The 19722-nt window shown below is 42.7% G+C and overlaps 1 protein-coding gene across 1 annotated transcript in view; it reads right to left on the bottom strand.

Annotated features, from left to right (window-relative positions):
- Nucleotides 1-642: 642 nt before the first annotated feature.
- The window catches only part of LOC131936599 (noelin-3-like), a 55481-nt gene continuing 36401 nt past the window's right edge, over nucleotides 643-19722 (bottom strand). The window contains exons 3-7 of the mRNA XM_059293657.1: nucleotides 8219-8394; nucleotides 7580-7670; nucleotides 6221-6467; nucleotides 4383-4549; nucleotides 643-3608 (exon numbers count right to left, since the gene is read on the bottom strand). Coding sequence (XP_059149640.1) covers nucleotides 3199-3608; nucleotides 4383-4549; nucleotides 6221-6467; nucleotides 7580-7670; nucleotides 8219-8394 — 1091 coding nt within the window. The 3' untranslated portion in view covers nucleotides 643-3198. The remainder of the gene's footprint in view (nucleotides 3609-4382; nucleotides 4550-6220; nucleotides 6468-7579; nucleotides 7671-8218; nucleotides 8395-19722) is intronic.

Genomic DNA, 19722 nt, shown 5'->3' with positions numbered 1-19722 from the left:
CAAAACACTTTGAGAACCCGTGCCCTAAACACACTCGGCAACCTTAGGATTTGATTTGGAAATTTAGTACGACAGCAGAAACGTGACAGTCAGTCAACCGTGAACCTAACCCCGGCAGTGGCGAACTCTAAACTCTGCTGGATGGCGGGCAAACTTGAGATGGTGCCACGTCTAAGACTCGGCTTCAGTGACGTCATTTAACTGTCACTCGCATGTTAAACCTGAGGAACCCGCGGAACCGCTTTTATGGGGTTAACATTTCAAACGTTATGTCCTTTAAGGCTGAGACGGTGGCTATTAAAGTTATAAGCATTGTAAATATTCCTAATATTATGTTCCTTAAGTCTGGGATTTGGGTGTTAAAGTTTTAAGCCCTGTGTACTTCAACTTTAAAAATGTGTGTCCTTAGATAAAAAAAAATTCATAAAAAAAAACGTTTGATAAAAAAACATCACACCTAAGGACTTCGCCCATAAAGACCACACATATAGGGTCGTCTCAGTCACACGTTGAATTCAGTCAGGGAATACATTCCAGCTCCCTCCCCCACCCACCTCACCACTCCTCCGACCCACCCACCCCCCCCCCCCCCCCCACACACACCCACCTCATAACAAGCAACTATAACATTTTAGTTTTATGACAAAATTTTTATTGAAATAACCATTTTATAAAAAAATGAAAAAAAAAAATTAAATGAAAAAATTAACGTGTATTTCTAATTGGTGGATAGTGTTAGAAATAAATCATCTTATTTAAAACTTGAACTACCAACTAAATACCAATTTTAAAGTTATAAATATGGATATCATTACAAGAAATTGATGTTTGTTTAGAGATTATGTTTGAAGAGCTCATTCTTGAGTATTGTGGGTTTCGTGGTGTGGAGTGGTTGATAGTTATGTTGGTGTATTGATTGTAAAGTTGATACTTATGTTGGTGTATTGATTATAATGTTGATAGTAATGTTGGTGTTTTGATTGCAATGTTGATAGTTATGTTGGTGTATTGATGGCAAAGTTGACAGTAATGTTGGTGTATTGATTATAATGTTGATAGTAATGTTGGTGTTTTGATTGCAATGTTGATAGTTATGTTGGTGTATTGATTGTAAAGTTGATAGTTATGTTGGTGTATTGATTGTAAAGTTGATAATTATGATTGGTTTATTGATTGTAAAATTGATAGTTATGTTGGTGTATTGATTGTAAAGTTGATAGTTATGTTGGCGTATTGATTGTAAAGTTGATAGTTATGTTGGCGTATTGATTGTAAAGTTGATAATTATGTTGGTGTATTGATTGTAAAGTTGACAGATGATGGTGAGGTGAGGTTGATCTATTTTTGGAAGTGTCAAACTGTAATTATGTTAAATTCTGTTAATGTGAATTTGTGGTGATGTTAGTTTGTGGCGACGTCAAAGTTGAGGTGATGTGTGAATTGATGGTGAAATTTTAGACACAACCGTTTTTTTTGTTGGTGATGGTGATCATGGTAAGCTATCACAAGATGAATGATGAAAAACATCGGTGACATATAGTGGTGACACACAATGGTGACACACAATGGTGACACACAATGGTGACACACAGTGGTGATACACAGTGGTGATACCAAATGATGGATGATACATCACGGTGACCTACTTGGTCAAGGCTACTAGGAAAACTAAGTTCTGAAAAACATTTTAAACTGCGGGAATAAAATCAGTAAAAAATACATTAACGTTTTTTTTTTTTTAAGTTTTTTTAAAGTTAATTTCTGGTACTGAATTCCCAGAACATAAATCTTCAAGTTCTGAATTTCCGATTGTTGAATTACCGTTGAACAAAATTTCCAATAAAGAAGTTCTGAAAAATCGATTCTTGAAATTTGACTTTCCCAGCATTAAATTTCGGAAATTTGAATCCTTTCGAATTCTTAAATAATGAGGAGAAAAGAATTCCAAATATTGAATTCCAGAAAACGTGAAATTTTCCGTTTCCCCCATCAACAGACATGGTAGTTGAAAGAAAAATAAATTTGTAATAAATAATATACGTATAGTAAACATATTTAAACATTGATCACATCGGCTACCTAACAATGGGCCTCAGCATGGGAAATGAGAAGAATCCTTTACCATTTCACCCAAGGTCACTGTCTCACAGGTCAATGATCCCAGCAGACAGAAAATTGCACTGAAAGCTGACTAGTACTGGACTAACCTGCTTGTTTAAAATAAGTGCCAACTTATTGCCAACTGACAAATGTCACCTTAATCGTAACTGACAAATGCCACCTTAATTTTAACTGACAAATGTCACCTTAATTCTAACTGACAAATGTCACACCTGGAAAACTTTTGTCCACGTCTATGAGGGCCAAGAGTTGAGAGCAAACTCACAAATGTCACCTAACAAATGTCATCTAAATGTCATCTGACAAATGTCATCTTACATACCACATGGTATATATGACCAAACTTAAACCCGCATAACATCATGCAAATACCATTTTTCTAATACATAATATAACAAACACATTGGATATTTTAAAAATACTACTTGGAGGTGTGTCAATATCCGCAATCTGTCCTTAAACTTTGCATTTGCATACATGAGAAAAACACATCATAATTAATCAACATAATAAATAAAAGATGTAATTAAAATTCTGATTGTCCTGCACTGATCACCACATTAAGAACGTCCAGACTCGGGAACCGCTGCACAACTAGCGAACAACGATTCAAGGGAGGTCATCCAGTCGGCCAAGAAACCTCATGAATTTCATCAGCTACTTCCCCTAGACCATTAAAAGCACGGCAGTCAGAGCTTTACTCCATAGATGTCTAGAACTGACCTCTGAACTCCATGACCCCTGACTGTCGCTTAACTTTTAAACCACTGAAACTACCAACACATTTTTTTGACATTATGGGCTGGGCGCGGAACATTTGAAGTGAGAGTATATTTATGGTCATTAATTATCTGGACATTCATTATCTGGACATTCATTATCTGGAAATTCATCCTAACGACATCCAACTGGCTCCACTTAAAATCCAAGGGAAATAATCTTCACAAAATTATCCAAAAGTCACTCTTTATAAAACATTCGTTTCTGTATTAGCAACTTCTCTGTATCTTTTCGCTGACTAGAACTTTATTTGTGCAGGGGAGGTAAATCAAATAATATTTTTACTCGGCAGTTTTTTCAAAAGTTGTCTTTCTTGAAATAAACCGGAAAGGTTTCGATTCTACCATTGTTCCAAGAATGAATCTCCGACTTCCGATAGTCGTAATTTAGCATGACGGTGTAGGAAGATTTGTGCGCCTCGGGGGATGTGTTGGTACCAATAAGTGCGCTGTTCGGGAAAGGCAGTTCCCCCTTATCCAGAAACCGTTCCTTGTTGGTCTGCGTGTTGTAGGTGTACTTGATGTAGGTGGGGACGTCGCGGTGGGAGTTGGTGGCGTACAAGGTCTCGCAGATCATGAAGGCGTTGCCGATGTGCGCCTTGGAGTAGCCGGTCATCCAGGTGGAGATGATGCTCATGTCCTTGTGGTCGATTTTTGAGATGACCATTTTCCCGGCTGATTCTTCCGTGGCGTAGATGGCCCAGAGACCTGGATGGTGGAGGGAGATGGTGGAGTTAGGTGGAGGGAGATGGTGGAAGGAGATGGTGGAGGGAGATGGTGGAGTTACATAGAGATAGATGGCGGAGTTAGGTGGAGGGAGATGTTGGAGTTGGGTGGAGGGAGATGGTGGAGTTACATAGAGATAGATGGCGGAGTTAGGTGGAGGGAGATGTTGGAGTTGGGTGGAGGGAGATGGTGGAGGGAGATGGTGGAGTTAGGTGGAGGGAGATGTTGGAGTTGGGTGGAGGGAGATGGTGGAGGGAGATGGTGGAGGGAGATGGTGGAGTTACATAGAGATAGATGGCGGAGTTAGGTGGAGGGAGATGGTGGAGTTAGGTGGAGAAGTTTCGGTGGAAAAAGAGGACAGAGAAATATGATTTTGTTGGGAAAGAATTGAGATCTCCAATCAAAATGGAGTAAATAAAAATACCTTTAATAGTGAGGCATATTTCAAATATAGTTATAAGGGAAAAAATGTTTAGAATCTAGATACATGATACTAAGGTAGGGAAGAACTTCCAAAGAAGAGGACAATAGAACCATACAACAACCACACAACTACTACATAACTACCACAACAACCTTACAACTACCAGGCAACTACATTACAACTACCAGACAACTACCACACAACTACCAGACAACTACCACACAACTACCTTACAACTACCAGAGAACTACCACATAAATACCTTACAACTTCTACATAACTACCTCACAACTACATTACAACTACCTTACAACTACCTTACAACTACCAACCTCTCTCGTCCACAGCCAGATCAATGTCCGTGTTTTCTCCGGACATGTACGGATACTTGTTGCCGTACACGGCTCCGGTCAAGGTCATCTCCGACACGATGTCCATCTTCCTCAGGTGGTACTTGACAATCCTATTGGTGTCTGCTCGCTGGCAGAAGAAATGTTTCCTGGGGGGATTAGTGGAGACGTTAGCTGGGTTAATCCGTCTGGGGATTAGTGGAGACGTTAGCTGGGATAATCTATCTGGGGGGGGGGAGGGGATTAGGGCAGCCGTTAGCTTGGATAATCTGTCGAGGGGATTAGAGCAGCCGTTTGCTGGGTGTGGGATAATCTGTCTTGGGGATTAGGGCTACCGTTAACTGGGATAACCTGTGGGATTAGTGCAACCGTTAGCTGGGTGTGGGATAATCTGTTTCGGAAGATTAGGGTAGCAGTTAGCTGGGATAATCTGTCTGGGGGGATTAGTGCAGCCGTTAGCTGGGATAATCTGTCTGGGAGATTAGTGCAACCGTTAGCTGGGTGTGGGATAATCTGTTTGGGGGATTAGTGCAGCCGTTAGCTGTGTGTGGGATAATCTGTTTGGGGATTAGTGCAGCCGTTAGCTGGGATAATCTGTTTGGGGATTAGTGCAGCCGTTAGCTGGGATAATCTGTCTGGGAGATTAGTGCAGCCGTTAGCTGGGTGTGGGATAATCTGTTTGGAGGATTAGTGCAGCCGTTAGCTGTGTGTGGGATAATCTGTTTGGGGATTAGTGCAGCCGTTAGCTGGGATAATCTGTTTGGGGATTAGTGCAGCCGTTAGCTGGGATAATCTGTCTGGGAGATTAGTGCAGCCGTTAGCTGGGTGTGGGATAATCTGTTTGGGGGATTAGTGCAGCCGTTAGCTGGGTGTGGGATAATCTGTTTGGGGGATTAGTGCAGCCGTTAGCTGGGATAATCTGTCTGGGAGATTAGTGCAGCCGTTAGCTGGGTGTGGGATAATCTGTTTGGGGGATTAGTGCAGCCGTTAGCTGTGTGTGGGATAATCTGTTTGGGGATTAGTGCAGCTGTTAGCTGGGTTAATCTGTCTGGGAGATTAGTGCAGCCGTTAGCTGGGTTAATCTGTCTGGGAGATTAGTGCAGCCGTTAGCTGGGATAATCTGTCTGGGAGATTAGTGCAGCCGTTAGCTGGGTGTGGGATAATCTGTTTGGGGGATTAGTGCAGCCGTTAGCTGTGTGTGGGATAATCTGTTTGGGGATTAGTGCAGCCGTTAGCTGGGATAATCTGTCTGGGGGATTAGTGCAGCCGTTAGCTGGGTGTGGGATAATCTGTTTGGGGGATTAGTGCAGCCGTTAGCTGTGTGGGATAATCTGTTTGGGGATTAGTGCAGCCGTTAGCTGGGATAATCTGTCTGTCTAGGTCAGTGTAAACGTTAACTGGGATAGAGCTACTGTTAGCTGAGTGGGATAATCTGCCTCACCTTTATACACTTGTATTAAAGCACTTTTCCCATATGTAAACACAAGTTTTCCCGCGTGTACACAATTGACTCACCAGTTTTACTTGTACAGAACAGTAACACCTGCACACAATAGACTCACCGGTACATAACTGACTCACCTCCCCCCCCACCGTACACTCACCTGTCCCCCCCCCCCCACCGTACACTCACCTGTCCCCCCCCCCCCCACCGTACACTCACCTGCCCCCCCCCGCACCGTACACTCACCTGTCTTTCCCCCCCCCCCCCACCGTACACTCACCTGTCTTTCCCCCCCCCCCCACCGTACACTCACCTGTCTTTCCCCCCCCCCCCCCACCGTACACTCACCTGTCTCCCCCCCCCCCTGTACACTCACCTGAGCACAGCATGCCCCGTCCCGGCACAGTCAAACGGCAGAGCGAAGTGGCGCTGCATGGATCCGAACCTCATCAACGTGTCGAACGAATCGAACTCCAGCAGACTATCCGACCGGCCCGCCCCCTTCATGACGTAGACCGGCCCGTCCTCATCGGTACTGGCTGGGTCCACCATGTAGGCCCCGTGGGTCGTGTCAGCGCTGACGTAATGCCCGGCCCCAATGGCCGACACCGTTTTAGGACAGTCTGGAGAGATTTTAAACATGTGAGGGGGAGTGCTAGTGTGTGTGGGGGTTTGGGTGTGTGTGTGCGTGTGCAAGTGTGTGTGTGTGTGTGTGTGAGTGGGGGCGGGGAAGATCTTCTTTTACGATTCAAGGCTTTGATGGATTTTGAGCTGCCTTCGATTAGAATGAGGAGAATGGGGGAGGGGTTAAAATGTTTGACCTTAAGTGACCTTTGTGTTAGACTTGAGTTCCTCTGCATCAAGGCCAAATTTCGACTAAAATGGACAGGAAACCACACTGAAAATCAACATTTTGTCAACCCGGCATTTGTCAACCCGGCAACGAGCAACCCGTCTATGCAACAACAGGACAACGACAACCTCAGCGAATTGTCGAAGCGGTGAAGCTTGTGTACAAAAAAAAAATTCAATTGAAAACAAAATTTCTGAATTATTTAATTCTTTTTAAAGCTCTCATGGTTATTTTATGACGATACATTAAAAATAAACGTTGCGACTTTAAAATGGCGTCTTACATGGAACCACGATAACAAATGCAGGACTATGCTTGAATGGCTAAGATGTATGTAAGCCATATCGTCTTTATCAAAATGCAATAATTAAATTTAAATGCTTAGGGCCTAATCATAATATTTAAAAATAACGAATTTTAGTTTTTCGTCGAAAAAGAGGTAGCCTACAAGAATGGCTTTTCTCGTTATGGATTTAATCTCTCTAACACGTTTTAGAATATGTTAATTCATGTTAATGTTGTTGTTTTTTTTTTTGGGGGGGGGGGGGGGAGTTGTCCCAGCTTGCACTAGTCCAGTCACCTTGCGACCTTCAACTATGACATCAACTAACACTTCCGGTCATCTGATTTTAACCCTAACCCTCTGCCATTACAACTTGATGAAAATAAAATATTCATAAATTATCTAAATCGTATTTATAACGTAGACTCAGATAAAAATTCTACCTCAGTCACGGCAAACACAAATAAGGACCACACAAATTTTATTTGGTTAAAAAAAAACCCATCAAAATGTAGGTGACGTTTATTACGCGTTTCGCAAGTAAAAGGGAGTCAACCGGGATAAACTAAGCTAAATATAACAATAATTGAGTTACCTACTCTTTTTATCGTCCCCTTTCGTTTTATTTCGTTTCTTCAAATCTTTCACCATCTTGCGTACACTCAGGACGGTAGAACTGACGTCGGCTATCTGCGAGCGAGAGTGGTGGAGGGGGGGGGGGGGCGGGAGGTCGAAGATGAATCACAGATAGATAAAATCAAAAACATTCAACAAAACGAGAAAAAGAAATTTAAAAAAGCGAATGCTGTACGTCTGCCAACTCCGCCTAGGGTGAATTCGTTCCCAGATAATTTCGTCGTCTGCGTGAATTTTCTTCGTTTTTAAAATACGCCCGTCTCGACTGAATCTGTTTTATTTATCTTTTAATTGATTCGTTGTTTGGTTGTCTCCCTTTAGCTTGGTTATTGCCCTTTGATTTAAACACCAAAAATAGATCCGCCTCTACGGGTTTACATTAGATTGTCGTTGTTGAGTCTATTAAGGTGATTGATGAAAGACTTTTTCAATACAAATTTTAATTTAGTTCAAAACAGCTGAAATTTTATTCAACTAGTTTTAATAAAATATTTTTCTCTTTTGAAAAAAAAAAGAAATAACTTCACAATAATAAATCAAAACTATGATCTCACAAAAATAAAATGATCGCAGACAAAAAAAGTTTGGCTTATCTCCCTCACCTGTTCGAGGGTTGAGTTATAGGCCCTGATGGCGCTCTGTATGCCGATGGATGTGGCGTCTACCATTGTAATGAGGGTCGACACCAACCTCTCCAGCTCGTAGTTTCTGGCCAGCAGGGCGCTGCGCATAAAGTTGTACTGGTTGGTCATGGCCGCCACTATCCCTTGTTTTAGATCTGGGGATTAACGGATTTTGTTAATCTGGGGGATTAACGTGTTTTTGGTACTTTTGGGGGAGTAGTATATTTTTTAGTACAAGGGGATTAACAATAGGGCTGGTAAGTAGGTCACAAACAGTTCTATGGCTCAATAAAAACTGCATGAGCCATAGAACTGGTTGGTGACCTACTTACAAGCCCTATTCTTGTTTATATTGTAGGATTAACGAATTTTTGTGGTATTAATATATTTTTGGTACAATCGACCTCAATTCCTTGTTTCAGATTTGGGGATTAAATTATTATATTAATCTGGGGGATTCACGATTTTTTAAAAGAAATTTTAGGGTGTAACATTTTTCTTAGTACAAGAGGATTAACAAGTCTTGTTCACTTGTAGGATTAACGATTTTTTTGTGGATTTAGGGGAATAACACATTTTTGGTACATTCGGCCGCAACCTCTCACCTCAGGTCTGGGGATTAAAACGAGTCTTGTAAATCTAAGGGAATTACGATTTTTGTTTAGTTTTTTGGGGAGTAACATATTTTTCTAGTACAACCGGCTTAACAACTCTCGTTAATTAAGTTTGTAGGATTAACGACTTTTTTTTAATATTTGGGGATTAACATATTTAACGAGTCTTGTTAATCTGGGGGATTAACGTTTTTTTGGTAGTTTTGGGGAGTAAAATATTTTTTAGTATAAGAGGATCAACGAGTCTTGTTAGGTTAGTTTGGAGGATTAACCTATGCTGGTTGTTTTGAGGGATTAATAAGTGTTGACAGAGCTGCAGGAATAAAGGGATTAACGAGCTTGGCAGTTTCGTTTTGCAGATTATATAGCTGTGTTGGTGCTTGTGGATTAAGTGGGATTATCGAGTTTTGTTACTGCTTGGGGATTAACACGTTTTATTGGACTTGGGAGATTAGCATGTTTAATTAATTATATCAGCGGAATTTTTTTTAGATTAAATAGTCTTGTTATTTCTGGGGGACAAGCGAGACTTGTGTGTTGGTTATATGGATTATCTATCAGTCTTTTTGCTTGGAGATTAAAGGGGATTAAGGAGCCTTGTTAGTGTTCGTTCTGCAACTAATTAAAAACTACGGCTAAGTGACATGTGACATGTTGACACTGACAGATCAGGTAGCGATATGACAGGCGTGGAGAATGAAAAAATGTGTTTATCGATTAGAAAACCAACTCGATCGGACAATATTGGGCTTTAAGTGTTGGACTGAATATATCAGTGTGGGAAAACAATTAGTGTTAGAACGTTGCCGAGTTTAGCATGGTTTTGTGATGTTGGTTTTTTACCATATAGAGTTTTTTAGAGGAATATAATTCCACAGTTTATAGGTTTTTAGACCCTTTAAGGCGAATATTAGGTAATGTGATTAAATACAATTTTAAGAAGTGTTTGCGGATTTTAAAATTGAGTATGATAGTAACACAGTTTTTGAGTATTAATTAGACAATTTTTCGTATATGTTAATGTATTTTAAAAGTCTAATTAAAAAGATTAATTAGGGAATGTTTCTAGTAGGTTAATTAAGAAATATTTCTGATAGCTTAATTAAATTCTGTTTATTCAAGGCTAATTAAGAACTGTTTCATCTAGGTGAATTAAGAAATGTTTCACATAGGTTAATTAAGAAATATGTCTGGTCCTTTAATTAAGAAATATTTGTTTAATTAAGAAATGTTTCTTTTAGATTAAATTTAGAAATGTTTCCAGAAGGTTAATTAGCTATCGTTTTTGGTATGTTAATTAATAAATGTTCCTGGTAAGTTAATCAATAATAAAAGTCTTGTCCTAAAGCCTAGTTAGCTTAGAGTAATGCAAACGATATTACTCCTCGCAATTTGACACCTATCCCACGCTCTATCCCTCACAGGATGTTAAAATGAAATCCAGCCAATATTGACTTTAAAATCTAACAGGTTGAAAAAAATTATACAAAATTATTTAAACAAATATTGACTTTCAATTAAATCCGTTTAAAAAATGTATAAATTTATGAGCTAAAATATTGACATGGAATAAAACACGAGTTTTGAAAAAAAAAAAACACTTGAAACCACAGCAGACGAGCACATCCAACTGGGAAATCAATTTCAACTTCCGGCGTTGAATCACGTGATGATGAGCACGCAAAAGACCCCCCCCCCCCCCACACACACACCCTCTTTCCACAAACACACATTTAGTGTTTATTTGAGGCTCGAATATGTTTTATCAACCTTTCTACGGTAAGCAAGACCTAGTGAGGTATAACGAGATTTCGGCGAGATTTTATGAGATTTGGCGCGATTGAAACCCACCAGTACAAATTAAAGTACAAACGAAACTAGAAGTGTACTAGTAGCTCAGTCAAGTCTGCGCTGAGAGTTCTTCCAATAAAAAACAAACAAACTTGAAGCAGACGATGATCTCGATACTTAATTAAAAATGGCTGCGCGTTGCAAATTCCAGAATCTTTCTATCTCTGCTCCTGTTGACTTCATTTGTCGATCTTTCATCCAATCCCATTGTGAATATTAAATTCTGCCGGACCCTAAACACCCATCCCATGAAACAAAACACCCCCCTCCTCTCGTCCTGTATATTGACAACCCCCAAATTGTAAAAATAAAGGCAGACGGCACAAAACAAATGCGAGTTGTTCGGCCATTTTTTCATCAGATCGATCGATGGGTTGCATAATCATTCATCGCTAGGGGAGCCGGTCCAGCTACAGCCGTAAACTGCTGACCGCAGCCGTAGACTAGTGGCCGCAGCCGTAGGCTAATACCTACAGCCGTAGCCTAAGACATACAGCCGTAGGCTAATGCCTGCAGCCGTCGACTGATGTCAACAGCCGTATACTGACGCCAAGAGCCGTAGACTGACGCCAACAACCCAACTAAACTGACGCCAACAGCCCAACAGCCGTAGACTGACGCCAACAACCCAACTAGACTGACGCCAACAGCCCAACTAGACTGACGCCAACAGCAAAACAGCCGTAGACTGACGCCAACAACCCAACTAGACTGACGCCAACAGCACAACAGCCATAGACTAACGCCAACAACCCAACTAGACTGACGCCAACAGCAAAACAGCCGTAGACTGACGCCAACAGCCCAACTAAACTGACGCCAACAGCAAAACAGCCGTAGACTGACGCCAACAACCCAACTAGACTGACGCCAACAGCACAACAGCCATAGACTAACACCAACAACCCAACTAGACTGACGCCAACAGCAAAACAGCCGTAGACTGACGCCAACAGCCCAACTAAACTGACGCCAACAGCACAACAGCCGTAGACTGACGCAAACAACCCAACTAAACTGACGCCAACAGCACAACAGCCGTAGACTGACGCAAACAACCCAACTAGATTGACGCCAACAGCCCAAAAGCCGTATATCTTCTCTAAAATCCCCAGGACAAGAAAGCACTCTGTCCTCTAATAAATATTCGTGGGTTTTTGTGTCGGCTCTTTTTCTTTCGATTTGTTTAAATTAAATTTAAATCAGAGCCTATGCTGTGCTTGTGTTATTCTATTGCTAAGGAATTTTCGCTTTTCGTCTAAAGCCTTTCGTCCATGTCTTGGCATTCAAAGAATCTTCTAGTTCGTTTTCTGCCATTCCGTCTGTATGTCACTCCGTACACTCAGTGTTTTGTATCGGGTTCCCAAACACCAGTGAGAGGTACCAAGTACTACCAACTAAACGGGAAGAGGTACCCAAAATGAAGAAATAGGTATCCAAATGAAAAGGGTACCCAGACAGCAAGAAATGGTACCCATTCAGCAGAATGGAGTACTCATTCCTGATCAGTTTCCTGCAATAGTCTCTCACAGACTGCACAGGATTTGTTCCTTGCAGGTTCTAGACATGACGTCACGCCTAAATAACTGGACTTACGTCTGACCGATTCCCCCCCCCCTCCCATACCTCCCTATCTCTTGTTCTAAGGCCTATATTGTCACATGTCATAAAAAAACATATACCCCCTTCGATGAAACTACGTCATAGTCCACTACTCCAAATTTACACTAAACACATATCTTAATGTAATATCGAAATTATATCAAAATTATATATAAATTATATGAAAACAATTTTTAATTTTTTTTTAAAGAAATCAAATTAGTTTTTAATAGACAAACCATACACAATCACTGCCTAAATCCCACCCCCACCCCAAACCCTTTATAGCATATTATTCATCTACCTCCTTTATCAAATAGTGTGATGTCATTTAAGAATAAATAAAACATTTTAAAATGTGATGAAATATGGATGAAATGTGGATGAAATGTGGTAAATGTGGTTATCTTTAGGTTAGATGGCCTCACGAACGTGGTGAATATGCTGTTTTTAGTCGATATAGCTTTTTTTTGGGGGGGGGGGGGGGGGGATTAGGGAGAGGGGGGGGTAACAAACTGACCACATGTTTTTTATCGTGTTCTGTACGAATTCTTTTGTAATGAGGCTAACGTTTAACATCTACTCCTAACTTGAACACATCTAGAATGTATCCCCCCATCACACACACCTCCCCCCCTCCTCCACACACGCCCCAGCCATTCATTAATGTTACATTGGTGTCACCGGGCTCGTCAGGGGCAATCGATTAATCTCTTGTAGTCGTCACACAGCGATCAACTCCCCTTGGCATTTGTACCTATAGTACCCCCCCCCCCCCTCCTTAACCATTCCTACCTATAGTCACCTCCCTTTGCCCTTTGTACCTATAGTCACCTCTCTTTGCCATTTGTACCTATAGTCACCTCCCTTTGCCATATGTACCTATAGTCACCTCCCTTTGCTCTTCGTACCTTTAGTTACCTCCCTTCACCAATGGTCGTCTCCCCTGATAACGGACTGTGGCACCAAACCATGAACTATTCACGACCAGCTTGGAAACAAGTCAGCATGTCCGGTGTTCTGTCGGCACTCACAGCATCCAAATGTCAGGTACTCTAGCAGTCTACCACAGCGTACAAATGTCAGGTACTCTAGCAGTCTACCACAGCGTACAAATGTCAGGTACTCTAGCAGTCTACCACAGCGTACAAATGTCAGGTACTCTAGCAGTCTACCACAGCGTACAAATGTCAGGTACTCTAGCAGTCTACCACAGCGTACAAATGTCAGGTACTCTAGCAGTCTACCACAGCGTACAAATGTCAGGTACTCTAGCAGTCTACCACAGCGTACAAATGTCAGGTACTCTAGCAGTCTACCACAGCTTACAAATGTCAGCTACTCTAGCAGTCTACCACAGCGTACAAATGTCAGCTACTCTAGCAGTCTACCACAGCATACAATTGTTCTCTCGTTGTTGTCCTTAAAATCTTGTTATTATACATTTTTAAAATAATCGTTTTATTATTATTGCCTACTCGCGCCTTAAAGGCCAACACTTTCAATCACGACAAGATTCGAACTTGTCATCTTCTGTCTGATACCTTAGCGCCTAGGCTACAACCAACATATCACCACTTGCAACTTTATAACTCCAGCATGGTGAAACATCAGCACAGAGCACCAAAACTCCACAACACCACAACACCATAACATCATAACACCCTAACACCATAACACCACAACACCATAAAACCACAACACCACAACATCATGACACCACAACACCATAAAACCACTACACCATAAAACCACTACACCATAACACAGTGACGAAGCAAACCATATAGCACTACTAAAGCACTGACCCTAACATACGCCAGATAACTAATGAACCACCCTCTAAACATGAATTAATCCACTAATGTTTAAAATTCACCAATCAACAAGTCCTTAGAAAACTACTAATCCACAACACTTCTTAAATGTATCAACTGCAACCTTTAAAAAAACCAACCACAAATGGATGTTCTCACTAAATTACGGTTTGAAATTATTTTAATCCTCCTACCGCGGACCCCCTGTGCTTATAGAACCCCCCCCCCCCCCCCCCCCCCAAGACAAACGTTGGCACCCACCTTACAGTTCGGTCTACGGAGACGAAACACGCTGAGTTTAATGGAGGAAATAAAATTTCATTTTTCTCTTATCGAGACCATCTTTGTTTATCACACAGTGCCGTCTCTACCTCAACCCCCGGGGGGGGTGAGGGGTGGGGTAAATAATGTGTGAGGGTGGGGGTGTCTGGGGGGTAAACAATTTGTGGGGGTGGGGTGCCTGGGGTAAACAATTTGTGTACCAGAGGTGAGAGCTCGCAGGTGAGACTCAGACAGGTGAGTTGACGGAAAATGAACCGTTAGGTGAGACTTAAAGTCGATCCTGTGACCCCATGTCAGATCCCAGGTAGATGACCCAAAACAGGGGAGACTTCAATTTGACCCAGTGAGCCGGTTTGAGACCCAGAAAATGATGATCCCAGATAGGTGAGACCTTAATAGCTGCACGATTAGGTGAGACACAGTACTAGACCAAAATGGGGTCTCACCTAATCAGGTAAACTCAGGTAACAAAATGATGTTAGACAAAATATGACACCGTTAAAAACTACTTTTATGAGACCATGTAACATGGGACCCCAATACTTTGAAATCTAACAGCGAAGACACCATTCTGAAACCATATTAAGTCACATCCCATAAAAGTTAGACCACAACAGTAAAACATCAGGTGATACTTTACATAAGACCGGTTTTTTATAAAGTGAAACCGCATATTGATAGAGCGTTAAGTGACACCATCACATGAACCACACACAGGTGAGACTGTGCCAGGTGAGACTATTAAAGTGAGACTCCATCAGTCTCACCTATAGGCTTGTAGGAAGGCGCACGCATTTTTTTTTTAACGCAACACAACTGTCAGGGTGAGTTATTGAGATTCGCTACTGATGGAGTCAACAAAATAACGAATGGAACAAACGGTGGCCGCTGTCTGTAACGGGGGCAAGTTGGGGGGGGGGGCTCAGTTGATGGGGTGAGGTGTGCAGGTTTATACCTGTTGTTTAATCACTGGCATTGACTTGATGACGCGGTGGCTAAATACAGGGCAGATCTGCCTCTTCTAGGTCACAACTGGCACCAAATGACAACTGACAACTGCCATCAAATGACAACTGGCATCTTCTTTCTTCTTCTTCTTCTTCGTTCTTAATTTTTGAATATGGTGGAGGATTCAGACAACAAGTCCAACTTCGTGGACAAACCGGACTGTGGTCTCCAGTTTGTCTGGTGCCCCATATAATTTTTCCCTGAGTGGGGTGGGCTGGGGCCAGTGTCTGACTCTTGCCTGGCCATACAGAGTACATTCCTGGAGTACGTGCTGACAACTGGCATCAAATGACAACTTACACCAAAAGGACAACTGGCACCAACGACAACTGGCACCAACGACAACTAGCACCAAATGACAACTAGCACCAAATGACAACTTACAACAAATGACAACTGGCACAAAATGACAACTGGCACAAAATGACAACTCATATAAGATGTAGTCACAATGTAGGCCTACTCACATTTGAAAAAAAAAATTCAGTTCCACCTTTTCAGAATCTATTAATTAAGAACAGCTTGGCTTAGTGCATAGAATAAAGTGTCACTTTAGTGCAGTATAAGTGTTAAAATATTCCTATCACAGTGTCGTCTGGACTTCCACGAAGTACAGGCAGTAAACTAGTTGAGAGCTAAACAAGGAAATAGATGAGTAAAGGACACAGTACATAGTACATAGTGCATAGTGTACATACGGGGAATCGGCCTTCTGGCAAACGGCATTCGGGGCAAACGGCATTCGGGCAAGTGTCTTTCAGGAAAACGTCCGGCTCCCAGTACCAGCAAGTTGGGTCAGTTACATCAGTACTCACACAACACGGTCAGTACTGCGTCAGTCGCACAATACGGTCAGTACTGCATCAGTACTCACACAACACGGTCAGTACTGCGTCAGTCGCACAATACGGTCAGTACTGCATCAGTACTCACACAACACGGTCAGTACTGCATCAGTACTCACACAACACGGTCAGTACTGCGTCAGTACCCACACAACACGGTCAGTACTGCGTCAGTACCCACACAACACGGTCAGTACTGCGTCAGTACCCACACAACACGGTCAGTACTGCGTCAGTACCCACACAACACGGTCAGTACTGCGTCAGCACTCACACAATACGGTCAGTACTGCGTCAGTACCCACTCAACACGGTCAGTACTGCGTCAGTACCCACACAACACGGTCAGTACTGCGTCAGTACCCACACAATACGGTCAGTACTGCGTCAGTACCCACACAACACGGTCAGTACTGCGTCAGTACCATTACAGTTGTGCGTCCATTCGGCCCTGTTGTTTATGTTCCTTGTTGTCGGGGGGGGGGGTGTCTATAGGCCCAATTTGGTAAGGATGCACGTTGTCAAAGGTAGGGTATTTTCTACGTTAAGGGGATGTTGTTTTTTTTATGTGTGAGGGGGAGGGGGGAGGGGGGGGGGGGAGGTAGCCTCAGTTTCCGAGTGACTTCCCTCCGCTGGTTCTAGAATATTCCCTTTACCCGTCACACCTCAACCCCACCCCCCACCCCCACGACTCCTATTTCTGCTGTAAAGGAGAAAATTTAAAAAAAAAGCTTTCAAAGATTCGCACTAATTAACTTTACTAATTAACTTTAAAGTGGTTTATTTTTAAACAACACTTTTTTTACTGTGATGCAGTGTTTGAGTGAGCTGTTGAAACTACGATAAACATGAGCAAATAAGTCAGCCAAGTCTGTCTTGTAAACCACCCCACACCCCAGTTGTCATGGCCCCCCACACCCCCCCCACACACCCCCCACACCCCCCCACACCCCAGTTGTCATGGCCCCCCACACCCCCCCCACACCCCCAGTTGCCATGGCCCCACACCCCCCCACACACCCCAGTTGCCATGGCCCCCACACCCCCATGTTGCCATGGCCCCCCACACCCCCACACCCCCAGTTTGCCATGGCCCCCACACCCCCCACACCCCCAGTTGTCATGGCCCCGCACACCCCCACACACCCCAGTTGCCATGGCCCCCCACACACCCCCCAACACCCCAGTTGCCATGGTCCCCACACCCCCCACACCCCAGTTGCCATGGCCCCCCACACCCCCATACCCCAGGTGATATGCCCCCCCCCCCCCCCCCCCAATCCCAACAACTAAAATTATCGAATATCGAATAAATATATTAAACTAAGCAAATACATGTACTATACTTCTTAGAACAATACCCGTTCCCATTAAAACCAAATATATAATTATGTGTTTGTATATACGACTAGTAAAACATCTATATTTCAACAAAACAGCAGGTTAATTTAAACCCTGAAGTTGTCCCCCTTGCCATTCCCTTGTCTTTTAAATCCACAAAAACCGCGCCCAAACAATGATAGGAAGGTGGGTTTGTTTTTTAACTGCTGAATTAGCGGACGCCCTGTGAAACGCTGGTTAAATCGTTCGTTAAACGCTGTTTGAAAATATACACAGTTTTTTTTTACGTCTGCTTTTTCTGCTCGTCTGCCGTGCGTTTTGATGTTAGAGGGCCGGGGGGTAGGGGTTGAGGGGGGGGGGGGGGAGTAAACAAACAGGGAGGCTAGACAGGTAGGATGGGGAGCCTGGATCGAAGCCAACTCGCACAGGCAACCAGGCGCTTTTGGGGGAATCATCAATTATGGGGGTTGGTCCCCCCCCCCCCCCCCCCTGGGAGTGACAACAAAGGGTTCCTCGCGTCAGGTGGTTGCGTCAGTCACTGACGCCGTCAATGTGTTGGAGTCTGTGAGTACATATACTCAATGCTGAAATCAATAGTGCTGTTGTTTTATGTGGGAGAGGGGTGGGTGGGGGTGGATTAAAGCGATCGATTGACGAGGGTAACGATTCAATATTGGATTAATAGATGAGGTAACACGATTTTCTGATGGACTGTGAGGGGGGGAGGGAGGGGTCACAGGTCAGTAGACACGTGACCCCACGGGAACAATGATACGTCTGCTAGTTGGTACCCCCTAAATGGAGCCAGCATGTAAGCGTTTAGACGCAAATGTTTGAACACAAAATGTTTCCAATACATGTCTGCGTCATTTAAAGTTGGTATGTGTTTGTAAAACTTTATCATTGGCTCATGTAAACATGCTTCGTGTAATCACCCTAGATGTAATCATGCTTGATGTAATTATGCTTGGTGTAATCATGCTTTATGCATTCAATGTCCAGTGGCGCGACGAACTAACTAGCTTGGAGTTTTTGTTTGACTCCAAGGGGGGACGGCGTGGTCGGGTTGGTAAAGCTAATGGTTGCAAACCAGAAAAGTCCCGAGTTTGAATCCCTTGGGCAGATGAGGCTCGTAAGCTGGGGACAGCAACCCATCTAGGAAAGACAACTCCAAAATGAAATAACTGCTGCCTTGTATGTACAAAGGCTATGGAAGCAAATCCAAAATGAATAGCAGACTGCAGACGAGCCATATGGCGCATACCATCCTGTCGCAGTGAATGGTTCAGTCAAGTCAACCTGCCGCAGTGAATGGTTCTGTCAGATCGACCTGCCGCAGTGAATGTTTCAGTCAAATGACAGAATCCCAGCTCCGACATTATTACATCACTCCTGCGTGCAGCCCCCCCCCCCCCCCCCCCATTATTGTCTACTACAATCACTTTCCACCATTGTACAACAGTAATTTGGGGAATTCCCAGAATTTCCAATTTGGCGTATCTCACAAACATGATTTTACTAGTTGCTTCCCACCAAAAAGCTACGGATTTTGTTTTATAAATCATTTTTCACTGCTATAACCAAAGTAACGTTGTTTTAAATTATTTTTTGCGATTATAAATAGTTTATTTTGTTTATCTATTGTTTTAATACATAAAATCAATCACGCACATTATTTGTTTGGTGTATACTTATGGGCGAAACGTTGATATGGGAGAGGTAGTTGAACAAAACCTCAAGAAAATAAACCAAATAAAAAAATTTTGTTTGTCGTTTTTTTTTTCTTGCCAAGACGTCACAAAATTTTGGGGGTTTTTAGTCCTTGGGCCATTTTTTTCCACGACACTTTATTGTCTACGTATTTTCCTGGGCGTCTACGTCTATTTCCGGTTCGCTCTCGTTCATTTGGAACCCGAGTCTCAAGTCAACACACGCGAGAGAAAAAAACACAACAAAAATAGAAAGCAAGGAGGGGAAAAAAATAAGGGAAAAATTTGCGTTTTTTAAAAACAAAAGTTCTTTTTTTTAAACGTGAAGTTTTCCGTTAAACAAACGTGACCATTTCACGTACTTTTATGCTAAAAAAAATATCTGGGGGTGATGATTATCCAGATTTTAAGACA

The sequence above is a fragment of the Physella acuta genome, unplaced genomic scaffold (assembly GCF_028476545.2).
Source record: "Physella acuta isolate Inbredline_101_S28 unplaced genomic scaffold, ASM2847654v3 ptg000181l, whole genome shotgun sequence".
NCBI classification, from domain to species: domain Eukaryota; kingdom Metazoa; phylum Mollusca; class Gastropoda; family Physidae; genus Physella; species Physella acuta.
The sequence above is the reverse complement of the archived record's forward strand: the minus strand, read 5'-3'. Positions and strand labels throughout refer to the sequence as shown.